The 9,647-nt window shown below is 60.7% G+C and overlaps 1 protein-coding gene across 1 annotated transcript in view; it reads right to left on the bottom strand.

The window, feature by feature from the left end:
• Positions 1 to 166: 166 nt before the first annotated feature.
• The window catches only part of SDRG_06312 (hypothetical protein), a gene marked incomplete at its 3' end in the record, with an annotated part of 14,349 nt that continues 4,868 nt past the window's right edge, over positions 167 to 9,647 (bottom strand). Inside the window, exons 3-6 of the mRNA XM_008612086.1 lie at positions 8,440 to 8,755; positions 6,529 to 8,389; positions 324 to 6,484; positions 167 to 196 (exon numbers count right to left, since the gene is read on the bottom strand). Of these exons, the coding sequence (XP_008610308.1) occupies positions 167 to 196; positions 324 to 6,484; positions 6,529 to 8,389; positions 8,440 to 8,755 (8,368 nt within the window). The remainder of the gene's footprint in view (positions 197 to 323; positions 6,485 to 6,528; positions 8,390 to 8,439; positions 8,756 to 9,647) is intronic.

Here is a 9,647-nt window from a genome sequence, read left to right on the forward strand (position 1 = left end):
TGCTTGCCATAGAGGTTGTCGTCGAGGTTGTACGCTTCGTCGATGACAAGGACCTTGCCGCGGGCCAGTTCCAAGCACGCTTGCGTCTTGGTTTGCGACTCGCCCACGTGCGACCCGACCAAGTCGCTCGCGGTCTTGAGCACCACGTCGCCGCTCGAGAGCAAGTTTAGCTCCTTGAGGATGCGGCCATAGAGCGCTGCACACGACGTCTTGCCCGTGCCAGGATTCCCCAAGAAGAGGCGGTTTAGCATCAATGGCAGCGGCGCCTGGCCCGAAAGCTGTCGTCGGTGGTTCTTCTCGCAATGCTGAACGAGGTCACGGACGTTCTTCTTGATCGAGGCCCATCCAATCTTGCCCTCGAGCTCGCCCAAGACACGCTCGAGCTTGGGGTTGTGCAACGGGTGGTCGCCGACCACATCTTCGAGGCACAGCACTGGTGCCGCCCCGTCAAACGCGGGCCGGGCCATCGCGCTCTGGGTGGCGGCCTCGACTTCCTTGCGCACGGCACGGGCGTTGCCAAAGCCCTTGGTGTTGGCGGCAATTGCGAGGCGCTTAGAGACGATCGTTGCGAGCTCAGGCGGCGCCGTCCACCCGCGCGCCTCGAGCTGCATGTTCCAGACTGCGTGCAACTCAACTTCGTCAAAGTCATCAAACGTGATGAGCTGGAACCGACTCTTGAGGCCCTTGTTGAAACTGAACAGCTTGGTTTGCATGTCGTCTTCGTAGCCCGCCAAGATGATCGTGAGGCGGTCGCGGTGGTTCTCAGAGAGCGTAAGTAGCTCCGAGACGATTGCGCGGCCCTTGAAATCGCTGCTTGGGTCCAAGTCGTACGCCTCGTCGATAAAGAGAACGCCGTCCATGGCCGATGCTGCGAGCTTTCGAAACTCGGGGGCGCCTTCGTCCTTGAGCGTTTGCGCATTCGTTTCGACAAACACATCTTTTGCGCGCAGACCCGACTCGTGCAAGAGCGTCGCAAAGGTCCGCGCGACCGTCGTCTTGCCCGTGCCCGCGTTCCCGACAAAGCAAAAGTTGAAGGACAACGAGTTCTTCTTCCGCATCGCAAGCGGCATCTTCTTGCGCGCTAGGGCCGACTGGAAGAGCTGGACGGCCGCGCGCTTCACCTTGCCGATGCCAATCATGCCGAGAAGGTCGTCCATCGCAGCCGAGCTCAAGTGCTCTGCGGCTGCGAGCTCTTCCCAGAGCTGCATGATCGAAGGGTCGCTCGGCAGCAACGTTGCTGTCTGTGACGCCGGGGACAACGCGCGCGTCTCGTCGGCCGTCAACCACGCATCGCGCGCGTTCGGGTACGTCGACGCAAAGAGCCGAAGGTACGAGACATCCTTCGTCCAGCGCCCCATCGCGAGAAACAAGAGTGGGTGTGCGTCGACCTGCGCGTCTTGAACGTAGCGCATGTAGACCTCGAGCTCGGTCAATGTCGTCGTCTCGGCCGGCAAGTGGAGCAGCTCCAACGCGTGAAGCAAACTCAGCTCCGGCAGATCCATGGATTCCTGCAGAGTGCGGAGGTAGCGGATGCCCGCAAACGGGGACGCGTCTGCCATCGACGCTGTCCGTGGTAAAGACTGCAGCTTTTTGGCGAGCTCGAGCTGCACCGAGCGCGGCGTGGATGCCAAAACGAGCGTCGTGCCGTCCCAGTGGCTGGGAAACTGAAAGCCCGCGAGGCGCGTTGTGGCCAAGACGCTGTTGTCCATCCAAGCGCGCGGCTTCTCGTCCAAGGCGACAGCGCCGTGGCGTCCAGGCATGCGGCGTTCGATCCGTCGCACAAGCTGCACGTGTCGGTCGATGTGCGGTGACGCGTACATCTGCAGCGCGTTCACGTCGCGCTTCGTGAGGCACACCTTGTGCGTGGTCATGACCGTGTACGGGTCCCAAAAGATCGTGCACTCGAGCTTCTTGGCAACAACCTGGATCGCATCGGCCCCGAGCGCGCGCTGCTCATCATACCACACGATCTTCTTCTTGTCGGGCTTGGGTACACATGTGGTAGGGTCGAGCGTCCGACAAGAAAACCCGACACAAAGAAGCAGTGTCATCTTCTCCTTGAGCCACTGCACGTTGGCTGCCGTCCATTCTTGGAGACAAATGCCGTACAGCGTGTCCTGCTTCACAAAGTTCTTGGGGTCCATCGCTTCCACGGTCTTGACCTGGGCTTTGGACAAGACCGCATAGTACAGCTGTGTGCGAGGCGCGTAGAGCGGCTGCTGCCACTCGGGCATTTGTTCTACCACGGCCTTGTACCCATGGAGAAGCTCGAGTTTGCGTTCGAGAAACTGGCGCAGCGCAAGCGGAACAGCGTACGGCGCCAAGTACGTCTGTAGCGCTGGCGGCATTGATGCCATCGCGTCGCTGACTGCGTCTTGCAGCGAGACATTGTGATTGCGACGGCTGCAGCGCGCGACGAGGTCTTCTGTTTGCGCCAGCTCAGCGTCCAAGGCGTCCATCGAACATCGCGGACAGTCCGATGGAATGCCCTCGGCACACTGGGCAATCTCGATCGAGTGTACCTTGCTCGGGCACTGCCACACGGTGCGTCGCGTGCACGACGCGACGACATCCGTCTCGCTGCAAAGCGACACGACCCGCTGGCGGCATGCCGCGTAGTTCCAGCATTCGCGCAAGACTTCCTCAGTGCATGGAGCTTGTGGCCCGTCGACTTCAAAGCATTGGACTTGGCGCTCGTGACTGCACGGCAACTGTACCACAGTGTCGTGGCTGCACGGCGGCAACGTCTTGCCCAAGAGTTTGAACGCGGCACCGCAGCGCATGTCGAAGCTGTGACCACACGATGAGCTTCGCTCAAAAGTGACCATCTGCGGGCAGTTGGCCCAGCTCGAATGCGCACAGGTTGTGGGCAGCGGCGCCGGCGGAGGCACCGAGTCGACGAGGACGCCAGCGACCAGCGGTGCCGCGGCGCCGGCAGGCCACGGCTTGTAGCCTCGAAAGTCCGTGTCCCCGCATGGCACGGTGACGTCGTGTCCACAAAGCACGTTGGGCACGACAACCGCCACGCTGCATTTGGGTACATGCTTTTGGGCCTGCGCAGCACTGCACGGGATGGTGCACTGGTGCTGGCAGCGACGTCGATAGAGTACGGGCACCTTGCACTTCAGCTGCTGGAAAGTTGCACACGGCTCAAACTGGCTGACGTCGCCTTCATCGATCGTCGCGACGGCAGGTTGATGTCGCAAGACAGCCATCGCACTGCGCTTCATATGACATGGACCTTGCACCGTGTGCCCGCAAACAGGGTTCACAAACTCGTCCGTCACGTTGCATGCGTTCGACTGCTTGGCAAGGTCAAATGCAACTTCGCACGCGACCTTCTGGGTGTGTCCACATGCCTTGACAAAGGTAACGGGCTCGTGGCAAGCGTGGTCCTTGGGACCGTACACTTCGCCTTCGTGCACCACACCAGCGCTGCAGCTCTCGCCGCTCCAGGCGACCAGCGAGGCAGCAACGTTGCACGGCACCGTGACAAGGTGACCGCATCGTGGCAGGGCCACCGTCAGCTTTTTCGAGCAAATGAACGCGTGGGGGGCGGCCGCGTACTGCTGGCGGACGTAGCATGGGATCGACACCCCGTGGCCACACGCCGGCACATACTCGACGGTGGTCATGCACTTCTTGGCCGACGTAGGATTGGCCGTGAGGCGGACGTACTCGGCGCACGTGCACGTAAGCGTATGCTTGCACGCTGTGTAAATGAACGGCGCGACGCTGGCCTTGTTGCATTCTGGCCAAGAACGGAACCCTTCCGAAATTTCGGTTTCTTCCACGCACGGCATCGACACCGTGTGGGAGCACGGCAAGAGCACGTCGACGCTCACTCTGCACTGGTACAGTGTCAGCGCTTGGTCGATGGAACCAGGTGCTCGGCGGCCGCTGAGGCTTGCATAGATCTGGGCGCACACTAGTGCAGTGGTGTGACGATGGCACGGCGACGGCACGCGCACTGAGCACGCCGTGTTGTGGGTCAACGCTGGCCAATGGCACGTCTTGCCGCACACGTGCGAGCATGGAAGGGCGGCGTTGCAGACAACGTTGCAGAACCCGAGCTGAAGCTGGTCGGGCCGTGTCGCCAAGACAACTCGTTCGTTGGGGTGCAGCGGGCAGCAGATGGGCAATTTGGGCCCAAGCCGGCTATCGCCAAACCAAACCGTGTCAACGTCGTCACCAGAGTCGTTCGCTGCGGGGCCTCGAAGTTTTGAGAGCGTTGCCTGCCAATGGGCGACGGCTTGGTTGTCTGTCGTCTCAAAGTAGCCGACGTTGCCCACAATGTACATGCCGATACGAGCGCGGCTCAGCAACACAATCATGCGGTTCACGAGCTTCACAAACGGCGTGCGCGACTTGGCGTCAATCACGAGCGAGATCAAGACGATGTCGGCTTCGTCGCCCTGGAACCGATCAACGGTCGAGAGCGAGACCGTGTCGGCTGTTGTTGACGCCTCGCGGTGGACGAGCTTGGCCTTCATCAGCTTTTCGCGCATCAGCATAAGCTGGCCCTTGTACGGCGTCAAGATGGCGATCGACGACGGCTTCACCCCGCACGCGACGAGGTACTTTGCAAGCGCAACGACCATGTCGGCCTCATAGGTGTTGATCTTCGAAAGACCAACCGATGCCTTTTGTTGGCGGCCTTCGTGCGTCCAGAAATACACGTGCGGCAAAACACCGGGCACATCGCGGCCATGCGCCGGGAGGCACTTTAAAAGTGGCGACGTCGGCAGCGTCCGCGTCGCGCACGTCGGGTGGTCTTCAATCGCGACGATGTCCGTGTAAAACGCGCGCGTCAAGTCGCAAATGTTTTGGCGCATGCGGCGCTGAATCGCGAGCACCGACGTGGGCACAGCGTGGTCGGCGGGTGCGCGAATGAGTCGCTCAAACATCGAGACGCCAATTTTGTTGATGCGCTCAAAGTTGAACTTGGACTGCACCGAGGGCTTGAGCTGGAGGTGGTCGCCAATCATCTCGAGCTTGCACGTGCTGGCGCCGAGGCACACAAACAAAAGCGGCTCAAGGACCTCGGATGCCTCTTCGACAATGATGGCAAACGGGTTCGTCGACCGGATCGACTCGAGCCGCGAAATGCAGCCAACGATCGTGCCGCCAATCACAGCCTTGCCTTCGTACACTCGCGCCTTCGCCTTGACCTCGGCGTCATGGAGCATTTGGCGCGCGTGTTCCACGCTCTTGGCCAGGTAGCCCAGCCATGCAGCAAGGATACCACGATGGCGCGACTCGAGAAGCATCAATTGACGACGGCGCTCGTCCAACGACATCGCCCACGACCAGTCCCGCGGTGGCACGACGGCAGCTTCGTCGTACTCGGGAGCTGCAGTGGCAGCACTGCTCATGCTCGCGTCCGAGATCTCGTTTTCAAGGGCTTCGCTGCCGTCGACGTCGCCGCGCGTGTACACCACGTCATCAAAGACCTCGCGCAGATGCTGCAAGTGCTCCGACTCTTCGACTTCGTCTTCATTGCCAAGTGCTGCCTTGTCACACGGCTCGTCCAGAAGCCCCGTGTAGTCGTCGTTGCTGTCTTCCGAGTCGCTTGCCTCATCATCGCTCGACTTGGTAATCTTCTCACTCGGGCTCGCTGCGTGAGCTGCCAGCAAAACCGGTGACGATGGCTTCTCGGCACAGTCGGTCGCTGGCGGCGAAACCGCCCCCGGCACTGCGTCTTGCGCAACGTGGGGAGGGGCGGTCGTCGTCGGCTTGGCCACGTACTGGGACTTATGGTCGACACAGAAGGGGATTTTCTGTTGCGAAAAGACCGCCTTGCACGGCTTGCCCTTGCGCGTCTTGGCGGAGCACGACGTGTACATGGCGTCATCAACGTCCATTTGGTCATTCGGCGCTGGCACTGCTGTTGCGACCTCGACCGCCGTCACGGTGGTTGTGGCTGCGCGTGTTGCCTGCGAGCGATGTGCCGCACAGAACGGTAGGTTGAGGCTGTTGACCTTCGCCTTGCAGGCGTAGCCCTTCTTCGTCTTGCCGCGGCACGTCGTCTTCTGATGCGCCGTACAGTAGTCCGACGATTCGAGCACCTCGTTGATACACATCGACGCACAGCACAAAGGGTGTCGACTACACACGTTGCGAGGCGGTGCGTCTTCGGCGGGATGCGCCAGCTTGGACGGGCAGCTCGCGAGGCAAACAAAGCACGCATGGCTTTCGCACAACACTTGGCCTGGCAACTTATAGTTGTCGCATTCACCCGAGGTGCATGCGTGTTGGCGACAGTACGAGCGACCCTCGTCGGCCACCGCATCCGTGCAGTCGTCCATGCTGCACACATGGCTCTCGCATAGCGCAAGCTCGCGCGACCACGCGACGCGATCACACGTCGTATCGCCGCTGCAAAAGCGACATTGCGGTAGCGGAACAAACCCCGTCATCCACTTCCAGAGCACTTCTGTAGTTTGGAATTGGTTGTGGTAGTGTGCAATGCCACGCATGAGTCCTAAATCCCCATCCATGAGCTTTGATGGGTATCGATGTCTCTACCTTCAATGTGGTCGCCCGCCATTGGTTGCATCGTCGACGTTTTGAGTGCGTCAAACATCGTGCGCCATGATGGGTCGTCAAACACCGCGTCGCCCGTGAACGCGTGCATGTCGAGGTGCAGCAAGAGCGTCTGGACGTACACCGCGGCAGTCGTGCTCTCCTTCGTCGCGTCGTTGAGCAAGTTGTACTGGAAGTTGACAAGCGGCGAAATGTCGTCGCTGAAGTGGCGCACATCGCCGCGGAGCTGATGCAGCTGTTCGAGGTGCACCTTCTGAGCTTTAACTTCCTTGTGGGAGCAAAATACGCTCTGCTCCGAGAACGGCGCCAGCTCTGGGTCCTTGCACACGCCGCCAATGCGAACGAGCCCGTTTGTCCCGTACTTGAGGCTCGATTGCGTGCGCACGAGGTCCTTTAAAAACTCGTCGATCGCATGGTTCTTGTACGAGAGAACTAGAATCGGCGGCTGCCCAACCGAGGGGCACTGCTGGATCCAGAGTTTGCGCACAATGAGCAAAGCACGCGCGAGACCGACACCCAAGTACGACTTGCCCGTCCCTGGTGGTCCTTGGGTCAAATGCACGGGGTGGGTCAAGGCTTCGAGAAAGCTCCGCCGCTGGCCCGGGTCCAGCGTCAACTCGCGCATGAGCTCGATCAAACGAGTGTGCAGCTGAGCGCGGGCGCGAGAGTCGCGGCGAATTTGCACAATCGGGTCCAGCGTGCTCATGGCCAGCATGCGATCCAGAAGCACATCGTCGTCGTCACCCTCGACGAATGCCAAACTCGAGGTCGCGGGGGCGTGCGACGACAAGTTCAGCCACGTGCCGTCGCCGAATGGTAGCGTGATCGCCTTTTGGAGCTCGAGCGCTTTTAAGACCGGGATGAACTCGGGCACAAAGATCTGGCAGTCGACGACAACAAGGTGGTCACCGATGTGCACGAGCTCGTGCACGTTCACGTTCACAATGCCCGAACAAAGCACAGCGAGCTCGCCGGCTTCTCGACGTTTGTCTTCAAAGCGACTGTCTTCGTGTGGCACGATCGACGCCCACGTGATGCGGTCGGGCCCACGCAAGGGCACACCACGCCCAGAGACCTTGACAAAGCCCACGAGGTTTGGGCACGACAAACGGTTCGTCGTTCGCCAGTGGATGGCCTGGGCTGGCGGGCGGCGGCTCATGACGTTGCCGAGAAAAATGCGACCGTCGGTACCCACGTGAAAGACCTCTGCGTCGTACACATGCGTCGACGCCTTGATGCCTGGTGGACCAATGAGCCCCGTCTGAGACCGCGCAGCGCACGTTCCACAGAGCCCGCGGTTGTGGTGACGATGCGAGCACACAAGAACGACGGGGCGCTGACAATCACGCGTGCGGCACGTCGCTGCTCCAGGCGCACCGTGGTGGCACGGCCAGAGAACTTGGTTGCACTCGGGCTCGAGACACTTGGAACTCAGTGCTCCGTTGCCGTCCCCAAACGTCATTGCCGTCCAGAGGCGCTCGATCGTCTTGATGTAATCGTCTCGCGACGGGTACACGCCAGCCGATGGCGTGTCGGGTGTCTTCATCACCGGCAAGCACGACGGCTGGAACAACCGCGGGTTCAGCAGCCAGTCCACGGTCGCGAGCTCCCATGTCGGGCGAGTCGACGGCAAGACTACCTCTGGAGCATCATCTCGCGCACCGCTTCCAAGCAGGATGATCCACGGCTTCTCGAGCTCGTCGAGCAGCTCCGTGATCTTGGTTTGGGCCGCGCGGTGCTCGGGTCGGTTGATGCGCAGAAGCGACGACGCTGCGCACAAAATGGCTCCGAGCTCTTCCTTAACAGCGCATTGATCTTCATCCCAGTGGAATTTGAGCAAGCGCTACGTACAGTCCATGAATACCCCCGCTAGGTTGTCGCATAATAAAGTACCTGCACAAAGCGAACGAGAATTTCTGCTGCCGCGATGGTCTCGTCATCGTTCTTGGAAGAAGATCGCATGGCAGTGGCATACGCATCACCGACTCGGCGGCAGCTTGCGCTGGGTGGCTGCTTCACGGGCGACGAGTACGGAAGCTTGACGAGGGACACGATGAGGATGTGGAGCTGCTGTTCCGACAAGCGGTCGTAGTCGTTCCAGCACGTGTTCCACGACGTCGTCTCAAAAGCCCGGATCGTCTCGGCCAGCTTCGGTCCATCTTGGGCGTCCAGAAGTCGCAGAAAGCGCGCAACGTCGTTCTCGGAACGACTAGCGTTGCTAGTCCGGCCGCCTCCGCGGCCCCATGGTGGACCCCCGGTGCTTCCCGTCGTCGGACCACGGCCGCTGCCCCGTCTCGCGTTCGATGGGGGGATCCATCGGCCTCCGCGTCCACGGCCTCGTCCCCCATCGAAGAAGCCTCTTCCTCGACCTCCGTCTCCTCGTCCCCCGTCGCCTCGGCCGCGGCCGCGACCTGCATGTCCCCGTCCTCTTCCGGCGTCTTGCGGGATCGTCCAGCGTCCGCCCCGTCCTGCGTACCCGTGGCTCATCGTCGTCTCCAGTCGCGCGCAAATTGGGAAATGCTGGTCGCTCGCATCGGCCCGTTGGCCTCTCGCGCAGGTGGCGATGGTTTGAGATTGAAAATTGCCCAATCATCTGCGTGTTCCAAGCATCGGGCTCTGTGATTGGTCACTATCTCGTGTGAACGTTAATTCTCGGAAATGAGTGTGGTGATTGGCCAATGCACCTTGGTCCCGCTGAGCTGGCACAGCGCGCTGTCAACCTGGCCAACTGGTGGAAGCTGCAGTCTCTTCCCGCTCGTGCAGTCTCTTGCCGCTCGTCACGTCATGGGCACCATGGGCGTCACGATGCGGTGAGACTCCCTGTGCAATGGCTTAAGGTGGGAGCAACGCAACGCGTGTCGCCAGCTAACCGCGTTCACACAATGTCCACAGCTGCAAGCTTGAGACTGTTGGCTTTATCAAGGTCGGGTGCACTGAAGCTGGCATTGTCGGCGTCTATCGCCGCTTCGTTGCAGTTGAAGAACGCAGTACTGATAAAACAAGTCCGACTCGTTCAAGTCCCACACAGCAAAGACCCTATAGCTGAATGAAGGTTGGCGTGTAAAGCGTCACGCTAGCATATCAACTGCGCGTCCGTGACG

This window comes from Saprolegnia diclina, assembly GCF_000281045.1.
Source record: "Saprolegnia diclina VS20 unplaced genomic scaffold supercont1.17, whole genome shotgun sequence".
Lineage (NCBI taxonomy): Eukaryota > Oomycota > Saprolegniomycetes > Saprolegniales > Saprolegniaceae > Saprolegnia > Saprolegnia diclina.